The sequence below is a fragment of the Nicotiana attenuata genome, unplaced genomic scaffold (genome assembly GCF_001879085.1).
Source record: "Nicotiana attenuata strain UT unplaced genomic scaffold, NIATTr2, whole genome shotgun sequence".
NCBI lineage: Eukaryota > Viridiplantae > Streptophyta > Magnoliopsida > Solanales > Solanaceae > Nicotiana > Nicotiana attenuata.
In genome coordinates this window covers 96,834-123,433 of record NW_017672233.1, presented here as the reverse complement: position 1 = coordinate 123,433, position 26,600 = coordinate 96,834, and the positions used below count along the sequence as shown (strand labels likewise).

The 26,600-nt window shown below is 41.0% G+C and overlaps 2 protein-coding genes and 1 pseudogene across 2 annotated transcripts; all 3 read left to right on the top strand.

The window, feature by feature from the left end:
- Window positions 1-301: 301 nt before the first annotated feature.
- On the top strand, window positions 302-3,642 carry LOC109212408. Its single transcript, XM_019376047.1, has 4 exons — window positions 302-475; window positions 548-1,099; window positions 1,513-2,541; window positions 2,743-3,642. Exons 1-4 carry the CDS (start codon window positions 302-304, stop codon window positions 3,640-3,642), a joined length of 2,655 nt encoding a protein of 884 aa, XP_019231592.1.
- A 157-nt stretch (window positions 3,643-3,799) lies between these two features.
- Window positions 3,800-5,117, top strand: LOC109212407. Its single transcript, XM_019376046.1, has 2 exons — window positions 3,800-4,167; window positions 4,310-5,117. The coding sequence occupies exons 1-2, from the start codon at window positions 3,800-3,802 to the stop codon at window positions 5,115-5,117; spliced, it is 1,176 nt and encodes a 391-aa protein (XP_019231591.1).
- Window positions 5,118-5,809: 692 nt separating this feature from the next.
- LOC109212406 lies at window positions 5,810-9,310 on the top strand (annotated as a pseudogene).
- Window positions 9,311-26,600: the final 17,290 nt, after the last annotated feature.

The following is a 26,600-nucleotide window of genomic DNA, read 5'->3' as shown; positions in this document are numbered from 1 at the left end:
ATCCAGGTTACAGATAAATTTGCTATTTTGGAGAATGAGGAAAGTGAGGCAGATGGAGTAAATCAGTTAGCATTAGTACCTACAGACAATGTGCAACATACAAACACTACTCCTAAGGAAACTGGGAAAACTTTGAATGCTGCAGCACCTACCTTTACCCCTAGATCACCAGGAGATAGAAAGACTAAGGCAACAAATGATACAAATGAAGGTACAAAGGCAGTAGAAAAAGAAGCAGGAAAAACAGAAGGAAACCACAACTCAATGGGCGAGTAGAGCTTTTATAGCCAACAATGTTACCATGAATCAATCATGCCAAGAAATACCATTACAATCTATTGAGCCTGAAGCAGCAGCTGAGCAAGAATTCTTAATACAAAAAGTAGATTGGACAGGTGGAAGGTTATGGTGTAATCAGACGGAAGAGGATCCAGATGAGGGTGATTTATCTGAAGGATATGAGGAGCAACATAATGTGGAAGCTGATGATGAGCCACAAGGATAAGAAATCAGCGTTAATGGTAAAAGAAACAAAGGTGAGATACAGACTGTGGAGAACACAACAAAACAAATTACTGTCTCAGTAGAGGGTGGGAGTTCAAATGCTGAAGCACAAAAACTAGTCACTGGTCCAACTCTCAACAAATCAAAAACAATTGAAGTGGATCCAATTATTGCTGAGCAATTGGATCTTGGTGAATCTGGTGGAGGTAAGGAACAATTAGATCCTGGTGATACTCTTGGAGATGAGGAGCAAAATGCAGATAAAAGAGTGGAAACACTGGAGAATAATGAAGTCATTACCAACAACAATAATGTAGATCAGCCCAAGGCAAATGAGGACAAACTCATGATGCATAAATCAACTAAAAATCAGATTGCAACAACAGAACAACAGAAGGATATGGAGGATGATACATCAAGTAAAGGAAGAGATCTAGATGCAGAATCAACTTGTCAAAACTTCAGGAATGTTGCTAGACAAGGAGATATCTCTCCTAGGTTCATGGAGAAGGGCAAATCAGCTGGTAGAGGAAGAAAGAAGCAGGTGGAAGAGGTCCCTAATGTGCAGCCAACTGGGGTCCAAACAAGGAGAACTGTATCTAAATCCATTAATTAGAGATGAATTCTATAATATGGAACATTAGATCAGTCAACACACAAAGAGCCTTTGAAAGGCTCATAACAATGTATAGAAAATATCATTTTGAGTTTATTGGACTCATGGAACCAATGCAACAAGCAGGGAAATTGGACAGATATAGGAGAGAGATTTGCTTTGAACAAGCTTTTCTCAGCATCTCTAATAAGATTTGGGCTTTTATAGATGGAAAATATAATGTAACAGTGGAGATTAATGCAGTGCAGTAACTAACTCTAAGGCTATATGATACTGAAGAAGAGAAATAATTCATGCTCACACTAGATATGCTAAGTGTGATCATATTGAGAGGATTGAGTGGTACTCCTTGTACTATCTGGCTAGTGATATGACAATACCATGGATGGTAGGGGGATTTTAATGTTATACGGGATGAGGAGGAAAAGTTTGGAGGGTTTCCAGTTTCTTTGAATGAAGTAGATGATTTTAGGCACTGTAAGGACACCTGCAAACTGACAGATTTGGGATTCAAAGGAAGTATTTTCACTTGGTTGAATGGGAGGGCTGAAGAAGATTGTATCTTTAAGAGGTTGGATAGATGTTTTTCAAATACGGAATGGCAACAGATGTGGCCAGGAATGGAGATCACACACCTACCCAAAATTGGTTTTGATCATTGTCCTTTGTTAATTACCAATAATCCAAATGTTGTACAAATTAAGAAAAGCTTCAGATTTTTATCTTCTTGGACAAAACATGATACATTCAAAGTAGTGGTTAAGGAGAACTGGCAGTCGGATTTTCATGCTAATCCTTTTGTTCTTTTCAATCACAAGCTAAGGAAGTTGAAAAAGGCATTGTCAACTTGGAGTAGATCAACTTATGTTGATATTTTCCAACAGATCTCAAGCCTAGAAGAGGTAGTAAGTGTCCATGAAGCACAATTTGAAATCAAACCAACTGTACAGGACAGGGAGAGGCTACAAAAAGTACAGGCAGAGCTGTTCAGATATCTTGCTTTGGAGGAACAATTTTGGAAGCAAAAGTCATGGATGACTTGGTTCAATGAAGGTGATAGGAATACTAAATTTTTCCATGCTCACGTTAATGGGAAGAGGAAGAGATTACAGTTGAAAAGAATACAAAACTCTGAAGGGAACTGGATTGAAGATGATGAAGCAATGGCTGAAGAGGAAGTGAAATTTTTTCAAAAGCAGTTCCATGAGGAAAGTATCCCTACTGATTTTGAGATAATTCAGCATGTTCCTAATATGATCACTCGGGAGCAGAATCAGAATTTGACAAGATTACCAACAGAAGAGGAAGTAAAGCTGGCAGTTTTTGGCCTTAATGGTGACAGTGCTGGAGGACCTGATGGCTTTAATGGCCAATTTTTCCACAACTGTTGGGATATAGTTGGTGAAGATGTGGTTGCTATGGTACATGCTTTCTTTAATGGGCAGGACCTCCCTAGATTCACTACCCATACTAACCTAGTATTGCTGCCTAAGAAGAAAGAAATAAACACATTCTCAGATATGAGACCAATAAGCCTCAGCAATTTCATAAACAAAGTCTTTTCAAGAGTCATTCATTAGAGGATGGTAAGTTTGCTTCCCAGCCTTATTTCTGATGAACAGGCAGGATTTGTTAAAGGCAGAAGCATTGTGGAAAATGTTTTGTTAAAGCAGGAAATAGTCACATATATTAGGCTAAGAACTAAGGCAAGTCCTAATGTGATCATCAAGTTAGAAATGACAAAGGCATATGATAGATTATCATGGATATTTCTGGCAAAAGTAATGAGAAGAATGGGCTTTGATGAGAGATTCATTGGCATAGTCTTTGGGACTATATCGAACAACTGGTATTCTGTACTTATAAATGGCCAGCCACATGGATTTTTTAAATCAACAAGGGGAGTTAAGCAAGGTGATCCTCTATCACCTGCTTTGTTCATCAATGTTGCAGAAGCTCTATCAAGAGGTTTGAATACACTTCATCAAAATCTGTACTTTTGTGGGTATGGCTTACCTAAATGGAGTCCCAAGATCAATCATTTGGCTTATGCAGATGACACAATAATCTTTTCTTCCTCTGATGAAACCTCTTTGCATTTAATAACGCAAGTTCTATCAGCATATGAGGCAGCATCTGGACAATTGATAAACACGGCTAAATCAGCAGTATACTTACATCATCTGACAGCTGAAGAAGTGATGAGAAAGGTAGAAAGAGCAACTGGAATAGGGAGGCAAGAATTCACATTCACCTACTTGGGATGTCCAATATTTTATACAAAGAGGAAACTGGAGTACTACCAAGGATTGATTAACAATGTTATTGATAAGATACAGTCGTGGAAAGGGAAGTTACTATCTATAGGAGGTCGAGCAGTCTTAATATCACATGTTTTGCAAAGTATGCCCATACACTTGTTGTCAGCAATCAATGCACCTGCCTTTGTGATCAGCAGAATACATAAGCTTATGGCTAGATTTTTTTTGAGCAACTCAGTAGATGGGAGGAGCAGACACTAGGCTTCTTGGGACACCCTATGCCTACCACATGAGGAAGGAGGAATAGGCTTTAGATCTCTACATGATGTGTCCAAAGCTCTCTTTTGTAAACTATGTTGAATTTCAGAATAAAGCCTTCATTGTGGAGCTCATTCATTAGCCAAAAATACTGTAAAAGATGAATGCCATGATAGTACCTTGGAGGGATGGATCACGTGTATGGAGAAAGACGCTAGAATGTAGAGATTCCATAGAACATCAAATAGCATGGCAGCCAAAAATGGGATCATCTTTATTCTTGTTTGAGAATTGGACAGGTCTGGGAGCATTGTATTTTGTCACTCCACCAGATTTCTTTTGTGATCAATCCATTCAGAATATGTATGAAGTGATGCAAGGGAATAGGTGGAACACAGCATCATTGTATCAATTGCTACCTGAAGACTTGGCTGGGTATATTCTGAATAATGTGAAGCCTCCAATGCAGGATGGAATTCTGGATAAACCTATATGGATGCTTGACCCAAGAGGTGAGTTTAGTGTGAGGTCTGCTTGGGACTATATTAGAAAAAGAAGAAATCCAAGTACTGCATATAGAAATATCTGGGTGAAGGGATTGCCTTTCAAAGTGTATTTCTTCATGTGGGAAGGTTTGGAAAAATAAATTGCCTCTGGATGATTTTTTCAGGAGACTGGGGTATTTAATGGCATCAAAATGTTGGTGTTGTGTGCTTGCACAAGAAGAGACAATGTCTCATTTGTTTTTCACTTCATATGCTGCCAGAAAAGTGTGGAAGTACTTTCTATCAGCTGCAGGAATAAATGTGGAAAGACTAACATTTCATCAAGCTATTGTGAAATGCTGGACTATGAAAGTTGTACCAAGATTGCAGCCAATTCTTCAAGCACTGCATTCGATTATCATTTGGGAATTATGGAAAAGGAGAAATGGTTACAAATATGGGGAGTCTGTATCTGTTAATAGGGTCATGTACAAAATTTCAACAATGTTGCAGTATCGAGTGAAGTTTAGAAAACCAAGCCTGCAACATGTTCCTCACAAATGGCCAGATTTAGTGATCATGATGGAACAGTACACTCCTAAGTTGAAATATACTAAGGTATTGCGGGAATTACCTGAGCAAGGATGGATAATATTGATCACAGATGGTGCATCTAGAGGCAATCCAGGAAGGAATTCATTTGGTTATGTTCTAAGGAATGAGGAAGGTGACATTATATATGCATGTGGCAAAGAGATACAAGAAGGAACAAACATAAAAGCTGAAGTGAGGGCCATTTTAGAAGCTATGAAATACTGTGTGGACAATGACTATATACTCATTGATCTACATACAGACTCGATGATGATTAAAAAGATGATACAAGGCGAGTGGTCTGTACCATGGACAATTGCAGCAGAGGTGGAGGAGATAAAGGAACTAATGGAGAGATGCAATTTGAAGCTTTCACACACACTGAGGGAAGGCAATTAGTTAGCATATCATATAGCTAACTATGCTCTAGACACAGGTCCTTTTGAGTGCCATTCATTCTGGGAACTGGACATGAATGGGAGAAGGATTGTAAATAGTGATAAATTATAATGTCCCTATTTAAGAGTGAAGGTTGCAAGGAGGTAGGAGGAGAGGAGAAAGGCTGTAGCAGGAGCTGAAGAAATTCTGGACATATACTCTATCGTCATACTCAAATCCATATGGAGGAGAGTATGGTGATAATTTTTATTGCTAACCTAGTTTTTTTTTTTTTTTGCAGAGAATGCTACTGTAGTCATGCCCCATTCTTTGAACAACTCCCATTTGGTGGTATTAGTACTATGTACTCATTCCAATGGGAGGGAAGCAGGGATGGGCACAAGCATGGCATTGGAATTGCACAACAAATCATTGAGCTATTTTGTGAATATGGGGGAGCTTTGGCATGAAGTTTATCAAGATCGAGGTTCCATTTTTCTAGGAAATGTAATAGACTCAACAACTGATCACAAAATACAAAATAGAATTGGCACAATAGGACATCAGACACAGTCACATCCCAGATCTTCATGGCTACGACAGTGTGTTTTAAGGGGCCTCACAAGGATCATAGGATGGAAAACATACAGATGCTCTACATCTATTTCGTTACTGATATGCAGAGAAGATTTTCTTGATGAAAACTCACACAAATGGGCAAGGATCAACATGGAACACTGGTCACTACAGACCAAGGCCACAATACTGCCCAGCTATTTATGGATGAAAGTCTGTACTTTAGAGGCTTCTATGGGTTACGAGATTGGGACAACAAGGAGATACATTCCAGCTATATTGGCTATGACATACAAAGAAGACATAATGGGGAAGAATTGGCACTCAAACGCAAGGAGCGCCACCAAATTTTGGACGCAAAAAAGCCTACTCACGAGGAGCTCAAGTCGATGGTCAGTGCAGAAATTGTTCTTTTTGTTGGCTGCTTTAATTATCTGCAGGTTCTCAACACAAGACAACGATTATCAACAAGTAGTTACAATCATCACAAGGTGTAGAATTCTCAGAAAAAATAACCAACATGGCACACACACCAGCAGGACTTGGAATTATGGACAGTTTTTTAATTATCAGTTTATTAGCCAATTTTTAGTACATATGTGATATCAATATTAAGTTTCATACTCAAGATTGATAATAGGAATAATGTAAGTACACTAGGTAGCCATATACATTTCTTAGATACACTGACATTATGTTTTATTTTTCTTAGATATATATAAAAAACAGACCTAGGCACCTCGCCTAGTGGAATTATTTAAAAAAAAAAAATGCATTTACTCATTTTGGAGTTTCAAAAAAAAAAAAAAAAAAAAAAAAAAAAAAAAAAAAAAAAAAAAAAAAAAAAAAAAAAAAAAAAAAAAAAAAAAAAAAAAAAAAAAAAAAAAAAAAAAAAAAAAAAAAAAAAAAAAAAAAAAAAAAAAAAAAAAAAAAAAAAAAAAAAAAAAAAAAAAAAAAAAAAAAAAAAAAAAAAAAAAAAAAAAAAAAAAAAAAAAAAAAAAAAAAAAAAAAAAAAAAAAAAAAAAAAAAAAAAAAAAAAAAAAAAAAAAAAAAAAAAAAAAAAAAAAAAAAAAAAAAAAAAAAAAAAAAAAAAAAAAAAAAAAAAAAAAAAAAAAAAAAAAAAAAAAAAAAAAAAAAAAAAAAAAAAAAAAAAAAAAAAAAAAAAAAAAAAAAAAAAAAAAAAAAAAAAAAAAAAAAAAAAAAAAAAAAAAAAAAAAAAAAAAAAAAAAAAAAAAAAAAAAAAAAAAAAAAAAAAAAAAAAAAAAAAAAAAAAAAAAAAAAAAAAAAAAAAAAAAAAAAAAAAAAAAAAAAAAAAAAAAAAAAAAAAAAAAAAAAAAAAAANATTTATAGGCGATTTAGATAAATTAGATTCTTAGATTGAACTTAATTTAGTTTAAATGTAGGTGGGAGTAGAGAAAATCTATATATTAAATGCATCTTGTAGATGTTGGTGCCATGACACAATTTGACCAGATTCTCTCTAAACTACTATTACTACTATATAGAAAAGCCATAAAAGATTCCGTTCAATTGGTTTAGTAATAATTTCCATGATAATAGTGGCTTAGTAACTTTAAATGAAATACAAAAAAAGAAAAAGTTTAAATGAAAGATTTGTTTGACTCTTAAACTATATTTTTCAAATTAGAAGGGGCATGACAAAATTAGAACATATGATTCATATCTGACTGTCTATCTTATTTAAATTACAGGTTTGAATTAAAAGATGCAGTTCTTGAAGGAGGAGTTCTATTTGACAGGGTACACGGCGTAATGCATTTGAATATCCAAAATCACACCCCAAATTTAATGATGTTTTCAACAAGGCAATGATCAATCACACAACTATAGTCATGAAAAAAATAATTGAAAATTACAAAGGTTTTGACAACCTTAAGACTTTGGTAGATGTTGGAGGTGATCTTGGAGTCAACCTCAAGATGGTTACAGCTAAATACCACACAATTAAGGGCACTAATTTTGATTTGCTACATGTTGTTCAACATGCACCTTCTCATTCTTGTTTTATTGTTTAATATACTTTGAAAGTTTGGTCCAACACTACTTAATTTTACTTATCGTTAGGGATTTACCTAATATACATTGAAATGCTAAATAATACTCCTATTATATCTTTCAGCTTCAGAGAAATATTTAGGTTAAGGGATAAGGGTATACGTGAACTCATGTTCTTTTTACTAAACCATGTATAGCAAAGTTATATTTTTTCAAAATTACTTAAATATATGTATGCACACCCCATGCTCAAAGACTTTTATGGTGTAATTATTATTGAGTGTACCTCTACTAGTGCAATTGACGGTTCAAAATCCACTTCGGACGGTCTTGTTTTCGGCACGGAATATAGATATAAATGTGAAAATCACTAGAATTTCAAAAAGAATGTAATTTTGAACTTATAATTTAAAAAGTGTAGAAGGTTCATGATACGAAACTAAAGTTAAACCCGTAAAACGTAAATTCTAGATCCGTTTCTTCACAACAGTACACCCATTTTCTTGAAATCCTGGTTCCGCCTCTGATCACGATAATGTCACATTACATGATTATGCAATTACACCAAACTAAAGTTAGAGCTTTGTCAACTGATACAATAGTTTCTTATACATACATAATCAATTCTTAACTTGAATTAAGATTGTGATCATAATATTGCAGGGGTGGAACATGTTGGGGGAGATATGTTTGAAAGTGTTCCAGAAGGAGATACTATTCTTATGAAGGTATGTCCAAATCTTTTAGGAGGCGAATAAGCTTAGCAGAATAAGTAATAAATGACTTCTTGTTTTTCTGAAATTTTAAATAATTTTAAAACAAATTCAGTTTGTCAAAACTGACTAATATTTGGAAGTGGAGGAAATAATCAACCTTACAGAAGATATTTGTTATTTTTTTTGGCACCCTTCCTAGAAGGTTCCTCTGGAACTCCAAATGCTCATAGTTTGTAGCAAGTTTTTGTTTGTTATGGTAATATTCATAATTTATTTCAGTAAGTTTATTAATTTGGAGCGGGAGTAATAACGTGCCAAAACAACTATTATTTTATGATGGTGGTGTTCGGGCCAGCTTGCACACACCTCGACTAATTCCACTAGCTACTTGCTACCTCCAATCAACACAAGTATTATTTAACTTTGCCTACCAAGGCTTAGGAAGATGGAAAGAAATCACCTAGTATGTTTTGTATCCGCTGGAATAATATGTCAAAACGATTAATATATCTATGTTTCTTAATGAAGTGGATTCTTTAATGACTGGACTGATAGTCACAACCTCAAGTTGCTAAAGAACTGCTACAAGGCTCTACCAGACAATGGAAAGGTAATTGTTGTTGAGGCTATTTTACCAGTGAAACCTGACACTGATACCGCTGTGGTTGGCGTCTCGCAATGTGATTTGATCATGATGGCTCAAAATCCTGGAGGCAAAGAGAGATCTGAACAAGGTTTTCGAGCCTTGGCTACTGAAGCCGGATTCAAAGGCGTTAATTTAATATGTTGTGTCTATAATTTTTGGGTCATGGAATTCTGCAAGTAGATTTCTACTGTGCGTTGAGTTTCTTCTACTCTGATTATCCATTTATGGCATTCTGGTACAGGAATTGCAGCTTAGTCCAGATTGAACGTTGATATTCCTAATAAGATTTCTTGTATACGGCGAAATCGGAGGGTCCAATTTCTTGTCATTTAGGTACTTCGGAAGATCACCTCGAAGGCTCGAGGCCGCGGAACCGGTTCGAAGGCTCGAGGCCGTGGCCGGATTTTTCTCCTCCAGGAAAGGAAGTTAGGCTCCGGGAAGCCTTTAGCACCATTACAGGATTCGAGATGGTACCCGATCTCGAAGGTTCCTCTCGAGAAGGAAAATAAGCACTTCGAGCTCCGACCATAAGGGTTCGGCCTTAGGATATCGCCTAAATCCGGGCAACCCCTCATCTAGGACCTATCTAACACACCTTAGAGGTTACCTACATCAAGTTTAAAACGAGTTTCCAGGTGTCTAAAGCTGGCCCTCACTCGGAGACCGCTGTCAAAAATTTCAAGGCTCGAGGTACTATGTTCATATGACCCAAGGGTCCCGACGGCCCGGGTCTATCGGACCAATTCAAGCTTAATTCGAGGAACAACAGAGGGATTCGAGAGGTGCCGTTTTTATCAACCGAAGGCAGAAAGAATAATTGCACCCGGGTTAGATATCGACAATAGTCAACAGAGGCATACATTCAGAGTCTCCATAAATGTAAGAGAATATGGCAAGCATCAAAGACGAAAGTCGAGAAAATATCTTTATATTCATAAACGTTTGGTTACAACAGCCCACGAGGGGTCCTTACATATGATTACAAAAGCCCATAAGGGGTCCTTACACAGAAACAAAGAAGCGAAGGGGCGCACACCCATAGTAAGAGCCTAATCTACCCTCGAAGTTCTATCTCCGGTAACAGCATCTTTGGGTATCATCTCCTCGGCCGCACGTCCTCAAAGACAATATCTTCCTAGCGCCGTCTCCTCGAGAGTCTTATCTCGGCCCTCCAGAATGGTATCTTCAAAAGGGAAGATATAGAAGGGGAAAGCGATCGAGAAGAGCAAAGTGACGGAGGAGAAGCCGAAAGGAGCGAAGAACTGGCCGGGTGAAAAATCGGGCTAGTACGAACTTCGCCAACACTACTATTGTAAAGCCACTTCTTTGGAAGTTACCCCGACGCGGGATACAACAGTTGATAGATAGTACACCCCACCCCAAGGAAAACAATGAAGGTGTAGTGCACCGGGCCGGGGCAGGAGGGTGAGTAGCGGAGTATAGTCCGAACACCCTCATGAGTAGCGGTGTACAGTCCAAACACATTCCCTAGACGAAAGAGATTGGTCTCCCTGTCTCACCATCTCGGGACAACAACAACAACAACAACAACAACAACAACAACAACAACAACGAAACGGTAGAATCTCGCTCGACTGAGGGAAGTCCAGGAGGTAGGCCTTAGCACAACCGATAGAAGCGCCGCCATACAACCGTGAGGCCATGGGCCTCAAACATGGCGAACGTCAGGGGATAAGGACAGAAAAAAGATAAGATAGGATAAATATGGGGAGTCACTTGGGTGGAAGGTTAATCCCAGAAAACTCCCATTTATAGGAAGGGAGATAGCGTAACCGACGACACCATTATTATCTTCGAAAGACGTAACGGCTGGCGCAATTAATGCGTCCTCGGGAGCTGAATCGGCAACGACATTATAGCTTTGATGAACAAAAAATCGTAACACGTCGAATGATGCTGAAAAGAGAAGTCTATGGGGATGCCCCGGTTATCGTGAAGGTTGGCATCATAAGTATGATGCCGTCCATATGATGTCATCACGGGAAGTTCGAAGAATCGGATGTCAAGTTCGTTTCTCATCGTTCCTCTCTAAGAAACAAGGGGACTATCTGGATTCGGCGAAATCGGAGGGTCCAATTTCATGTCATTTAGGTACTTCAGTAGATCACCTCGAAGGCTCGAGGGCGCGGAACCGGTTCAAAGGCTCGAGGCCGTGGCCGAATTTTTCTCCTCAAGGGTCGATGATACTCGACCCCATATAGCATTGATCATGATAAGTTATAGAAATGGAAGGTTCCCAAGACGCGCAACTATGGCTGACACGGCCTGGCAGGCTACTCTGAACCCAAATTAGGCCGTCAGTCAGCCGTCCCATCCTCATACCTATGTAACTAGTATATTTTTACTATGCGGGGATTTCCCTCCTCTATAAAGGGGATCCCTGCCATTATGTAAAACTGGGTCGCTCCAATTACTCCACATGAAATATAGAAGAACATTCTCTTTTCTCTCTAACATACTATCTCGATATTGTTGCCCTTGTTTATTATCTTCATACTTGTTCTTGATTTATTGCTTATCATTGGCCATAAAAAGCCTTCAATGATTGTTTATTAACCCTTCCCCGATTGCCTTTTATAGCTCGAGCCCGAGCCAGGAATCAACCTCGAGGCCCCAATTGGCTAGCTCATCGGTTTAATTATAACTCTGTTTGGCTCACATTTCGTCTCTAAACTTCATACATATAGCATCATCTGCTTAAACAACTAGCATAAAAATAGATCACGTATTATTAGAGTCCCATCAAAAAATTTAATTGTTATTACCATTTTCACGGTAAATAGTTTGGAGCCCACCGTGGGGCTAAAAATAATAGTGATTATTTTCTTGCCGGTTTCATCACATAATGCAAGTTATCTTTCAGACTTTTTCTTGTCCAAGATCTTCGGTTTCAGGTTAAAATGTCTGATTCAGTAAATAACAATATCGAGAATTTCAGAGAAAATGGTGTGGCTGTTCCAGGTGTTGGTGAGCCGCCCCAAAATCTTGAGAACGCGCCAGGATCGATCCCAGTGGACGGGATCTCATCCGACGCTCGACATGTCGAGATAAGCTCCCACACTAATAGGAGCATACACCAAGGCGACCACCAGGAAGCCCAAAAAATCTCGACTCGGGAAGAACGGGAAGTTAGCCTTCATGTTATTTTTGAAATGTTGCAGGCACAACAGCTGGCTATTGCTCAGCTGCAAAGTCACCAGAAGACTCCTAGCATGGTAGCACCGGGGACAGCTCCCCCGGCCGAACAGGTACCAGAGAGGTCAAGCAATAATGGGTCGATAGCTGATCCCGCCATCATAAAAATGCTCGAGGACCTCACCAAAAGGATCGAATTGGGCGAGAAAATGATAGCAGCCAACGACAGATGGTCGAGACCTACAACTCCAGGGTCGACCAAATCCCGGGTGCACCCCCGGTCCTGAAAGGTCTGGATTCGACGAAGTTCGTACAAAGGCCGTTCCTTGAGGAAGCGGCTCCGAAACCCATTCCAAAGAAGTTCAGAATGTCAGAACTCCCAAAATACAACGGGACGTCAGACCCCAATGAGTACGTTACTGCCTACACATGCGTAGTGAAGGGCAACGACATAAAAGATGACGAGATCGAGTCCGTCTTGCTGAAGAAGTTCGGGGAAACACTCTCTAAGGGGACCATGATGTGGTACCACAACCTAGCTTCCAACTCCATAGACTCATTTGCCATGCTGGCAGACTCCTTCATAAAGGCACATGCCAGTGCCATCAAAGTAGAAACGAGGAAATCTGACGTGTTCAAGATCAAGCAAAGGGAGAACGAGATGTTGCAAGAATTTGTATCTCGCTTCCAAATAGAACGAATGGAACTACCCCCGGTCTCCGACGACTGGGCAGTGCAGGCCTTCACTAAAGGCCTGAATGAGCGGAGCTCAGTGGCCTCAAGGCAACTAAAAGACAATCTGATCGAGTATCCCGCCGTGACCTGGTCGGACGTCCACAACTGATATCAGTCAAAGATCAGGGTCGAGGATGACCAACTGGGAGCCCCCTCGGGCTCAGTGTACCCAAGCAGGTTCTTAGCAAAGGAGCCAAAGCCAAACAAAGAAAGGTATCAGCCATACATCGAAGACAGGAGAAATGGCCCGAGGCGCAACCCACCACGCAACAATCGGTTGGTCAACCGAGGACAGAATCCTCGGGGACTCATTAACAGAACCGGATTCAATGGAAACACGGGGCCAACAGGGTCACCGCGCTTATCAGAATACAATTTCAACGTTGATGTGTCGAATATCATGTTCGCCATCAGCAAAATCAAAGACACCAAATGGCCCAGGCCTGGACAGTCGGATCCTTCATAAAGGAACTATAACTTAGTATGCGAGTTCCACAACACGCATGGACACAGGACCAAAGATTGCTACCAGCTCCAAGATAAGTAGCTAGGCTACTCAATAAAGGTCACCTCCAAGAATTCTTAAGCGACCGGGCCAAAAATCAGTTCCGGGAAAAAGAGGGGGCCAAAAAGAACGAAGCAAACGAGCCACAACATGTTATCCACATGATCTTGGGAGGCGTCAACGCTCCCCAGGCGATGAGAAAGACAAGAATATCCATCATTAGAGAAAAGCGAACTCGGGGGTACATACCCGAGGATGCCCTCACGTTCAGCATAGAGGACTATGAGACCTTGTCTCAACCTCATAATGACGCACTGGTAATATCTTTCTTCGTGAATACATTTCAAATAAAACGTGTACTCGTAGATCTAGGTAGCTCGACCAACATTAACAGGTCAAGGGTAATAGAGCAGCTCGAACTATTAGACCAAATCGTACCTGCCACTCGAGTCCTCAACGGATTCCACATGGCAAGTGAAACAACGAAAGGAGAAATCACCCTCCCAGTCAGCGTGGCCAGCACGACCCAAAATGTCAAATTCCATGTCATCGAAGGAGACATGAGGTACAACGCCTTGTTCGGATGACTGTGGATACACTGCATGAGAGTAGTGCCATCCACACTTCACCAAATGATGAAATTCCCAACAAAGGACGGGATTAAAACCGTCTATGGGGAACAACACGCAGCAAGAGAAATGTTTGCGGTGCACGACGTGGCACCAATACCAATATCTCCACTCTCGAAAAAACCAAAAGGCAAGCAAACAACATCATCAGCTAAGCCCGATTAAACATAGTAAAGGACCGTACAATGTCCTCATTAGAAGTGACGGGGATATATCAGACCTCAGAGCATCGCCGGTGCATCCCACACTAAGGTATAATCATCTCCCTTTTCATTTTATATTTCATACTAACCCTCATGCAGGCACCCGATCAAAAAAACCAGAGCTCTTACCAACCCGAAGGCTTTAGGTTTCGAAAGCATGTGTTATACTCTTTTCCTTCGGCCGGTTTCATCCCAAGAAGGGTTTTACCGTCAAGGTTTTTAACGAGGCAACATTTATATGCTACCTAAGGAAGATCCAGACAAATGTTCAAGGCTTCTTTTGCAATCGACCTCGAAAACTCGAGGCATCCCCCTGGAAGATCATCCCTTCGGAAAAGCCAAAAACCGCCAAATGGGGTCCCAATAGGAAAATGATGTACCAGGTCAAACGGTCGAATGAACCGTGTCCACACAGCCAGGCCCCCGAGGGCGGAGACACATGTACTTGTACCAAGCAATCAAAGAAGACCTTTTGTCAAAGCATCTCATACTCCAAAGGAAACTCAGCCTTTTCGCCAAAACAATTCCTCCATCAAAAACATCCCGAATACTCGGAGACTGGCATCAGCATTCGGCATCCGCATGACCTCAGGGTCGAAACTCAAAACTCATATGGCCTCTACGAGGCAGCGCAAAAATCATGAAACACCTCCAAGGCCAAAAGTGCCCCGAACACTCGGGTACTGGCATCGATAACTCAAAAAATGTAGGACCTTAGGGTCGGAATCCCCGAAATCATAAGCCCTCAATGAGGCAATACCGAGCCAAAACAACCTCGACGACTCGGAGACTGTCGCCAATCGCCATTCAGTAAAAAACCCGAGGACATAAGACCCCGAGCGGGCAGACTCGATCTCATAAGACCTATATAAGGCAATGAAAAAACTGTAAGACCTCAAGCAAGGGATGAATAATACTTGTACCAAGTATCGACAAAACTGTAAGACCTCAAGCAAGGCATGAATCATACTTGTACCAAGTATCAACAAAACTGTAAGACCTCAAAGGCATGAAAATTTTTTAAGACCTTACTACAGGCATAAACTCGATCCCGAAGAATAGGCTATACATCGAACTTGTAAGATCCCTGAAAAGGCATACTCTCGATATAGACACCTAAACTACTACACTCAGGACCAAAATGGCTCCAGCCAAACACAAATGACTACGGTTATACGGCTGTACCAGCCAAACTAATGCGACTCAGGGACGCCCGACCGTCGCTACAAAATCATAGGCCATTACTTCGAATCTACTTCGAAAAGAACCGGTTAAACAGGCTACCCTCGACATAGGCAAAAGAGCTTCGACCATGTTAGCTCCACATCATTGACTTTGAGATACTCAGCCTCCGAGCCAAACCTCACGAGGTGCTCGATCATCACCACGAAATGACTTGAAATCGAGGTTCTTCCCGAACCGACAACGGGTCAGACAAAAATTACTTCAAAAAGTCCTTAACGAGGGGAAAACAAAGCCAATAAAAGGTAGCATTGACCCAAGGCGTAAGAGCCACTGTCGCCAGCCCACACAAATACCAAACTTGAGGGTCAAACGAGCTCGAGTCGTAACCCCATTCGCAGACAGAACCCAAAATAGTTAAAATGCATATGCCTAAGGGCAATGTGTAAGAGACGTTGTCGCCAGCCTACATTAATAGGTCGCTTCGACCCAAAGCGTAAGAGCCATTGTCGCCATCCTACATTAAAAGGACGCTTCGACCCAAAGCGTATGAGCCATTGTCGCCAGCTCAGACAAACATGAAAACTTGAGGGTCAAATGAGCTCGAGTCGTAACCCGATTCGGAGACAGAACCCAAAATAGTTAACTACATATGCCTCGGGGCAAAGAGTAAGAGCCATTGTCGCTAGCCTAATGAGCCTCAGGGCCACGCACATAAAAGATCGCTTCGATCAAAGGCGTAAGAGCCATTACCGCTAGCCCATGCAAACATAAAAGCTTGAGGGCCAAACAAACTCGAGTCAAAACCCGACTCGGAGACTAAACTCAAGACAGCTGAGCAAAAGCATAAGAGCTCAAATGTCAGCTTATACTAAAGGTCGCATCGACCGAGCGCGTAAGAGCCCCCGGGCCAGCCTAAGGAGCCCCAGGGCCATATCACGAATCTAAGGATTCTCACCGACTCTGAGACCAGTTCACCTGGTCAAATGCGAGACAGGAAGGGGTAAAAAAGAAGTAAAGCCACAAGGTTTTCTTTTATACACATACACGTAAAAGCACATTCTACATCTACAAATATGCTCTGGAAATGCTAAAATGGCAAAATCTACGTCCTACTCCTGGGAGCTACGGCCTGCCGGCCACATCCTCACTCTCCTCGGTGCCGGACAGGAGTAATCGAGCATCACGCTCGTCCGCCCTCACTCGCACCAACTCTTCCGAGTGGACAAAACCTCTGGCGCAGATCTCCTTGAGAATCTTTCTTCGTGACTTGCGACGAGCATACTCTATGATCCTCTCTTCACGGTCGAGGACCCTCTTCAACTCGGCTTGAGCATCGGTAGCGTCCTTCAAATAAATCGCCATCTCCTGATCAACATTAGTTCGGCTCAGTATTGCTCCGGTCCGGGGATCAACGATCTCAGCCCTGACCTTCGAAAGCTCGAATTCGAGCTTCGTGATCATATCCACTTGAACTAAAGCATTATTACGAGCTAAGCAGAGGTTAACCTCGAAGGCCGGAACTTTAGCCAAGGCATCCTTCTCCTCTGAAGCCCGAACCTCTGCCCGAGCTCTTAGCTCGTCACAGTCATTCTTGATTCGGTCGGCTTCATCTCGAAGATGTTCCAAGATCTCCGTCTTTTTCTGCAACTAGAATAAATGAAGTGTTAGCCTTAGAAGCAAAAAGGCGGAACGCATACGCACCCGGAACGGAAAATTACCTGCTCTATCAAGTAGCTCTCGTAATTCAAGCTCCGGCACGCCTCATATCACAAGTGTGCCAGCTCGACTTCCTTTTCCTCGCAAAGGAGCCTAAGAGATCTATACTCATCCAGAGCTTTACGGAACCTAGCTCCATGACAGAGCAGCTCAGACATAAGCCTGTCAAAGGCCTGCAGAAGAAAACTCAATAAGGAAAGCAAGACGCGGGATTCAAAAGGCCTATATCGAAACTCACCGCAAAGTGAAGCCGGCGGACTTCCTCGAAGACCGAGGGCAAATATGTTAATCAAGTCCCCTCAGCCCTGGAAGAAGCAACTCAGGTTGAGGCACGGTCGCTCGCAGAAACCACCTTTCCGGAATCAGGAACTACGGGCGCAGTAGGCTCAAACGGTGTTTTCGTCTCGAAGCCCCGGCCCCGTTTTGCCTTACTCTGAGTGTCATCACCCTGCAAATGCATGTCCCTCTTATTATTGTCATTCTTTAGCACAAAAGCTAGCAACCCCTTCCCCTCTCCGGAGGAGCACGACCTCGCCTCTGAAGGCTCTCCGATACCTACAACAGCAAGATTAATACGCAAAAAGGGAAAATGTCTCTCCGAATGAACAAAGGGTAAGGAAAAAGTAGTACACACACATACCGTGATGTTTTGCTTCCCATATGCCCTGGGACACGGCTCGCCACCTACGCTCATCACAAGTCGAGTGGGTCGCCAACTTCCGGACCAAACCAGGCAGATCAGGAACGTCGCCCAGCGCCCAAGAAATCGCTATAGAAAAGAAAAAAATGCGGTTACAAACTGGCCTAATGAGATGACTGAGCGTAAATTCAAGCCCCGCCTTCTCCGCAAAGAACCTCATCATCAACAGTACTCGCCAAAACGACAGATGTATCTGCGCCAAGGTAACCCGATACCTTAAACAGAAGTCGAGCACAACCCTATCGAGGGGACCCAGTGTGAAAGGATACATGTACACGTTCAGGAATCCATCAACATGATCCGAGATGCCCTCATCCGGGGAAAGTACTTGTAGCGCCACCTTCTCCCCCCATCCACAATCTCTCCTCACTAGCTCAAGGTGCTCCTCTCTTATCGAAGAAATACTCTTCAAGGTAAACTCTCGTTGATCCTGAACACCGGGATCCTGAACACCGGGAGCGGAAATCCCCCCTCCCTGCCAGACAAACTCCGAGGTAGCTGTCATGGCTATGGCGAAACTAGAGAACTGAAGCAGGAACCTACACAAATACTTTAGTGCTAAGGTAATGAAGGGCTCGACGCCGAAATAGAAGGACAATCATCTAAAATAGTGGGATCACCCAAGAAGCGGAAGCGACCCTATATATATATATATATATATATATATATATATATATATATATATATATATATATATATATATATATATATGAAGAAACGCAATGGTCCGCCTACCCAAGCCAGGCTTCAAGAAGCCTACAAGCATCGTCGCCGATCCTGAGGTGGTACCCCACCTCGAGGATCTCCATCAAAAAGAAGCCAGGATTTAAGAAGTCTACAAGCACCATCTCCACTCCCGAGGTGGTACCCGACCTCGAGGACCTCCATCAAAAAGAAGTTAGACTTTAAGAAGCCAGCGGCATCATCACCGGTTTCGAGATGATACCTGATCTCGAGGACCTCCTCCAAGAAAGGAAGTTAGGCTCCAGGAAGCCTTTAGCACCATTACAGGATTCGAGATGGTACACGATCTCGAAGGTTCCTCTCGAGAAGGAAAATAAGCACTTCGAGCTCCGACCATAAGGGTTCGGCCTCAGGATATCGCCTAAATCCGGGCAACCCCTCATCTAGGACCTATCTACAACACCTCAGAGGTTACCTACATCAAGTTCAAAGCAAGTTTGCAGGTGCCTAAAGCTGGCCCTCACTCGAAGACCGCTATCAAAAATTTCAAGGCTCGAGGTACTATGTTCATATGACCCAAGGGTCCCGACGGCCCGAGTCTATCGGACCAATTCAAGCTTGATCCGAGGAATAACAGAGGGATCCGGGAGGTGCCATTTTTATAAACCGAAGTCATGAAAGAATAGTAACACCTGGGTTAGATATCGACAATAGTCAACAGAGGCATACATTCAGAGTCTCCATAAATGTAAGAGAATATGGCAAGCATCAAAGACGAAAGTCGAGAAAATATCTTTATATTCATAAACGTTTGGTTACAACAGGGGTCCTTACATATGATTACAAAAGCCCATAAGCGGTCTTTACACAGAAACTAAGAAGTTAAGGGGTGCACACCCGTAGTAAGAGCCTAATCTACCCTCGAAGGTCCATCTCCGGTAACAGCATCTTCGGGTATCATCTCCTCGGCCGCACGTCCTCAAAGATAATATCTTTCAAGCACCGTCTCCTCGAGAGTCTTATCTCGACCCTCCAGAATGGTATCTTCAAAAGGGAAGATATAGAAGGGGAAAGCGATGGAGAAGAGCAAAGTGATGAAGGAGAAGCCGAAAGGAGCGAAGAACTGGTCGGGTGAAAAAGCTGGCTAGTATGAACTTTGCCAGCACTACTATTGTAAAGCCACTTCTTGGGACGTTGCCCCAGCGCGGGATACAACTGTTGATGGATAGTATCATCCCACTCCAAGGAAATCAAAGAGGGTGTAGTCCACCGGGACGGGGCAGGAGGGTGAGTAGCGGAATATAGTCCGAACATCCTCATGAGTAGCGGTGTACAGGCCAAACACATTCCCTAGACGAAAGAGATCGATCTCCCTGTCTCACCATCTCGGGACAACAACCACAAAAACACCAACACCACCACCACCACCAACAACAACAACAACGAAACAATAAAATCTCGCACGACTGAGGGAAGTCCATGAGGTAGGCCTTGGCACAACCGATAGAAGCACCGCCATACGATCGTGAGGCCATAGGCCTCAAACATGGCGAACGTCAGGGGATAAGGATGGAAAGAAAAGAAGATAGGATAAATATGGGGCGTCACGTAGGTGGAAGGTTAATCCCGGAAAACTCCCATTTATAGGAAGGGCGATAGCGTAACCGACGACACCATTATTGTCTTGGAAAGATGTAACGGCAGGCGCAGTTAATGCATCCTCGGGAGCTGAATCGGCGGCGGCATTATAGCTTTGATGAACGGTAAATCGTAACACGTCGAATGACGCTTAAAAGACAAGTATATGGGGATGCCCCGGTTATCGTGAAGGTTGGCGTCATAAGTGTGATGCTGTCCATATGATGTCATCACGGGAAGTTCGAAGAATTGGATGTCAAGTTCGTTTCTCATCGTTCCTCTCTAAGAAACACGGGGAGTATCTGTATACGGCAAAATTGGAGGGTCCAATTTCTTGTCATTTAGGTACTTCGGAAGATCACCTCGAAGGCTAGAGGTCGCGGAACCGGTTCGAAGGCTCGAGGCCGTGGCCAAATTTTTCTCCTCAAGGGTCGATGATACTCGACCCCATGATAGCATTGATCGTGATAAGTTATAGAAATGGAAGGTTCCCAAGACGCGCAGCTATGGCTGACACGGCCTGGCATGCTACTCTGAATCCAAATCAGGGCGCCAGTCAGTCGTCCCATCCTCATACCTATGTAACTTGTATATTTTTACTATGCGGGGATTTCCCTCCTCTATAAAGGGGATCCCTGCCATTATGTAAAGCTGGGTTGCTCCAATTACTCCACATGAAATATAGAAGAACATTCTCTTTTCTCTCTAACATACTATCTCGATATTGTTGCCCTTGTTTATTATCTTCACACTTGTTCTTCATTTATTGCTTATCATTGGCCATAAAGAGCCTTCATTGATTTTTTATAACTGTTAATCCTTCCCCGATTGCCCTTTATAGCTCGAGCCCGAGCCCAGGAATCAACCGCGAGGCCCCGTATCGGTCAGTTCGAGGCCCCGATTAGCTAGCTCATCGGTGTAATTATAACTCTGTTTTGGCTCGCATTTCGTCTCTAAACTTCATACATATAGCATCATCTACTTAAACAACTAGCATAAAAATAGATCACGTATTTTTAGAGTCCCATCAACAAATTTAATTGTTATTACCATTTTCACGGTAAACATTTCTATTATTCCCTTGTTTGTATGAAATGATGTCATTTTGAGTATTGAGAAAAATGTTCTCTAGGACAGAAATTGTAACTTTGTCTAATTTTATATTGTATTCCTAGTATGATTTATATGACATGTGTCTCTAGTATAAGAATAGTTTCAATATTCACGCACCTGTGAAAGCATCTCTTGGAAGTCAGTTTCCTCGCCATCTCAATGGGACTGAGACACTTGTGATTGGCAATGCAGGGGGAGGTGAATCTTGTCTCCTTTCACTTTGTTGTACATTAAGTACTGGTGACCTAAGAGTACATGCTAGACGAAATGACAGTGGTTCCATAGAGGGGATTGTCGGGTTATTATGGGCGCATTAACTAGAAATTGGCGACTGAAATTGCAACTTAGTCCACAGTGGGATATTATTCCTAATAATAGGTTGCTAACATGTTACTTTTTCCAGTATGGTGAGTATAAGCTTGAGTACCCAGAGATAGCCTTGGCACATAAAATTGCTAGGTAGTCCAACAACTGTGAAATGGGGTGTTGATATGCCTAATTATCCTTATAACCTGGTTTGCTTGTTCAACCTATAAGAAGAGTTTCAAGACTACGATTGAAGTTGCACCTTATTCCAGACTAGGATGTTGATAACCCGATCAACCTTTATATAATAACATTGCTTTCCTTAGTATGACAAATGTTTCCACTTTGAGTTTCTATACACGGGAATTATGGCAGTAACGGAGCCACATAGGCTCAAGAGTGGTCAAATTGAACACCCATGTAAAAAATTATATTGTATATATAGGTCAAGTAGTACCTTTTTATTAATATATATTAAATCTGAAACACCCTTCAACACCCTTAACAAATTTTTTAGTTTCCCCACTAATTTTGGACCGGTTTTGAACTAGATCTCTTGGAGGTATTTTTCCAAAGAGTGTGCCCTTAGTAGAGGTCTAAAATTATACTACTTGAGAAGCAAAAGAACAGAGGAAGCATTATCAATGAAAAAGCTTTTTCAATATCTGCAAACCATCATAGGGAGATTTAAATTGATCACTGCGTGAAGTCTAAATAATGGCGAAGATAAGGTAGCATTGCTTAAGCTGTGGCTAGTCATACCTACATACTTCCTTTTTTCTTTTATAATTATTTTTTTTTAGTTTTTCACTTGGTGTCTGATACCTGTATTGGGACCCAACTAAATCTTGTTTCGTGCCGGAGAAATCTCATATTAAGTGGGTAAATCATTTCCTAACAAAGGCGGCTCCACACACCGGGGCTCGAACCCTAGACATCTGATTATAAGATCATGACAATTGACAGCCATATGGTAACATGTTTGTTGTACACTTTCTTTTAAGCCATTAATTACCAAATACATGGATCTACTTGAAAGTATTGATATACATAAACTTCCAACTGCTAAAGAAAAACATACAAAGATGAGAGAATGAAAAGACAATGTACAAATAAGTAATATATAGGCATAGTTCAATTGAGTTTTATTCTCTTAGAATATTAAGACAGCAAAAGAACAAAGCAGAGTTTACATTTCGAAGAGCAAAGCTGCAAGATTGTTCAAGTGAAATCTATTTTGACCACGTCTCTTCAGCAGCATCAGGACTCTATTACTTTCCAGCTGCTCCCAATAATTTCCTTGTACAGGTCCTTGATCTTTGATATCAAAACTTCTCTGTTAACGGCAAAATGTTATAAGAAGGGAGGTAAGTAGTGACGAACAAAACGTATGAACAATAAACTTAGCTTCCACTAATTCGTATATCGACGACCATGTTTTTGTAGTACTTTTATTATGCCAAAAGGGGAAGAAAATTGATACTTGAGAGAGGGAACAGGTTCTCGGGGGAATAAAAGTCTTTTTGTAGGGCAATTTGTATAGAGATGCGGTTCTCGGGGAGAACTTTAATTATAAGTTTGTCATCATCAAAAAAGGAAAATTAATAAGATATATGCCCTTTTGCATTTTGATGATCTAACAAACTTCATGATAAGAACGGGATTGGAACCTGTTACACATCCTCAAAGAGCTCAAGAACAACAAGTCTCAAGTCTGCCACAGGTTCCAACAACTTGATTCAAAGAAATGACAGAGGGAACAGATGGACATCAGTCCCTTTGCTGACAGTACAAGTCAGCTCTTCACAGCTGTAAAGTCGCTGCACTATTTCTCTGCATACACGCAACTGTGCAAACCGCGCAACAGTCATTTTATGGAGCATGCCTTGTACCGGATAATAGCTTGCATCATCCAACTGACCTCACTTATATATTACCAACATGAAGCAAGGGATAAACACACACTTGAACGTTTAGAAATTATCAAGTTTCCCTCTTAGGTGTGCTGCTGATTTTGAGTGCCTTCAAAACTTCAAGAACAAAGCAGTAATAGAACGAAGGACAAGTTTCCAGCACTATGTTACCATATGTCCTTAGTTTTGTTGTACCTTTGTTAGAGTGATCTACTTGTAATTTCTGCTTAGCTTAGCTAGAAGCATTGTGTAGAAAACCATCTGTAAATCCATAAACCTTGTATTTCTGTCTTGGATAGAGTTAGTAGAGTTGTGAGCTTTGTAATCGAATTATTGCAAAGAGGCTTGTAATAGAGTTATTAAAAGTAGGTGAGGGATTAAGATGTTAATTCCTAGATTACAATAGTTTGTAATCTGAAGTTTGCTTAGTTAGTGAAGTTGAAATCCTACGAGTGTAGGTCGTAGTTTTTAATCTCATGAGCTGAGAGTTTTCCACGTAATACGTGCTGTGTCATTTACTTATCTTTAATTGTGTGCATTCTGTGGGAACTGATAGTGAATCAGGTTCTCTATGCACATTGGCAGACCCTAAGTTTCTATCAATTGGTATCAGAGCAGGTTCTTTCTATCAGGCTAACACCTAAAAAAGAATTCACATGGCTGCTCCACCAAACATTGAAGAAGGTCAATCAACCTACAGACTACCAAGATTAAATGGCAAATCTACAGATGGTGGAAGACAAGGATGCATGATTTTATCATGGATGAAGATTCAGAGCTTAGGGATGTTACCTGCAATTGACCCTTCGTCCCCATGAAGACCACTGGCCAGCTAGCAATGACAATTCCAAAGACAAGGAAGGAGTACAACGATGCTGACCATGAAGTTATAGAGAAGAACTTGCGAGCAAAAAAAGATCCTCGTCTGTGGTATTGGACCAGACGAGTATAATAGAATTTATGCCTGTCAATCTGCCAAGGAGGTCTGGGAGGCTCTCTAAACTGCACATGAAGGAACAACTCAAGTCAAGGAGTCTGAAATTGACATGCTCACCACTAAGTATGAACTCTTCAGGATGAAGGATGATGAGTCCATTCAAGGCATGCACACTCGATTCACCTCCATCGTCAATGAGCTTCACTCTCTATGAGAGATCATTCCAAGGAACAAACTTGTCAGGAAAATACTTAGTGTATTACCTGGTTCCCGGGAAAGTAAAGTCAATGCTATCATACAGGCAAAGGATCTGCAAAAGCTGACCTTTGATGAACTCATCGAAAATCTGAAGATCTATGAAATGAAGAATAAGAAGGACCATAAAAGAAGAGAACCCAAAAAGGAGAAGAACCTGATCCTCAAGGCCGACAACAATGACTTAAGTGGTAAGGATGCTGACATGGATAAAAAGGTTTCAGAAAATGGTTCATAGAAATGAAGGCATCCCAAAAAGAGGAGCTCCAGCAGACCAAAAGGCCATGACGTCATAAATGTGGGAAGCCAGAACATTTCATCAAAGGCTCTACTCTGCATAAGCAAGACCAGTACAAGAAAAACACAGACAAAATAGCCCAATGGAACCCGGTTCCTGACAGGAGATTCAAGAGAAAATATGTTGCTGACAATTTTGTGAAGCAAGCTCTTGCTGCATGGGGAGATTCCTCCAATGATCTGGGGAAGATGATGAACAAGGTGACACCTGTATGATGGCTGTTGAAAGTGAAGCATCTGAACATAACTCTATCTTTGCCTTGATGGCAAAATCTGATGAGGATGAAGATGATGATGACGATGAGGTAAACTTTCTAGACATCAAAAAAATTTGAAGTCTTATTCTCAAAAGAAGCTTATATCCTTGGCAAATGTCCTAATTGATGCTTACCATAATCTCATTAATGATTATAACATTTAAATTATTTTCTATATTTTACTTAGTTTTCTTTGTTACATGTTTGATGTATTTTTAAAGTTGTCATTTTAAATCCTAAAGAAANAAAAGGAAAAGGATGATTTCATTGAGAAAATTGAAAACGTAGAGCATAAGAGAGATAACTTGTTGGTGGTAGTTGTGGATCTAAATGAAACCATTGAGGAACTAAAAAGGAAAAGGAAGATGCAAGTGAGGCACACCTTAAGTTTGAAAATAAGCTAAAAATGGTGAAATCTAGTCTTTGTGCTGAACTTGGAAGAAAAAGAAAACTTCAGGAAGATCTAGGCAGAGTTAAGAATGACCTAGAAAAGTCTGTTAATTGGACCTTGTTCTTTGATGCAATCACTGCCATGAATAAGAACAATGGGGGGGGGGGGGGCAGGCATGGAATCGGGTTCCAAAAGGAAAAGACTCCTTACAATCCACATAGCAAGTACATTACTAGCCCTAATAACTGACTTTGCCTCAGTATGGTAATACTTGGCACTTTAAAGAAACATGTAAAGCTAGATTTCAGTCCCAACAGAAAAATAAAGTTTTTGTTGAAAAAGTAACTACTGCTAAAAAACCTGGTCCCTCAAGTAAAAAAACGTGTGATGCCTGCTTGGATAGGAAGAAGTTTGATTCACCCTTTTCCTCACTACAAGGGACCCAAACATGTTTGGGTTCCTAAGTCTAACCCTTGATTTCCTTGTGCAGGGAGCAAGGAAAGGAAGCAGTCAAAGATGGTATATGGATAGTGGCTGCTCTAAGCATATGACTTGAATCACCGATATTTTCCTTTCACTCAAAGCCCTGCAAGGAGGGAGTGTGTTCTTTGGCAATGGCAAAAAGTGATACATTCTGGGAGTAGGAAGAGTTGGGAAGATACTCACTCATTCAATTGAGAATGTGTACTATGTGAATGGTTTGAAATATAGCCTAATGAGTGTCTCCCAAATTTGCAACAATGGAAACAAAGTGGAATTCTTATCAAAGACTTGCACTGTTACAAATCTTGTAACTGGTGAAGTTGTTCTGATGGCAACAATATTCAAATATATGTATGTTGCTGATTTTGAGTCTTTGAACAATGGGGATCTTACATTCTTGAGTGTTGTTGATGATGATGCTGAGCTGTGGCATAGAAGATTGGGACA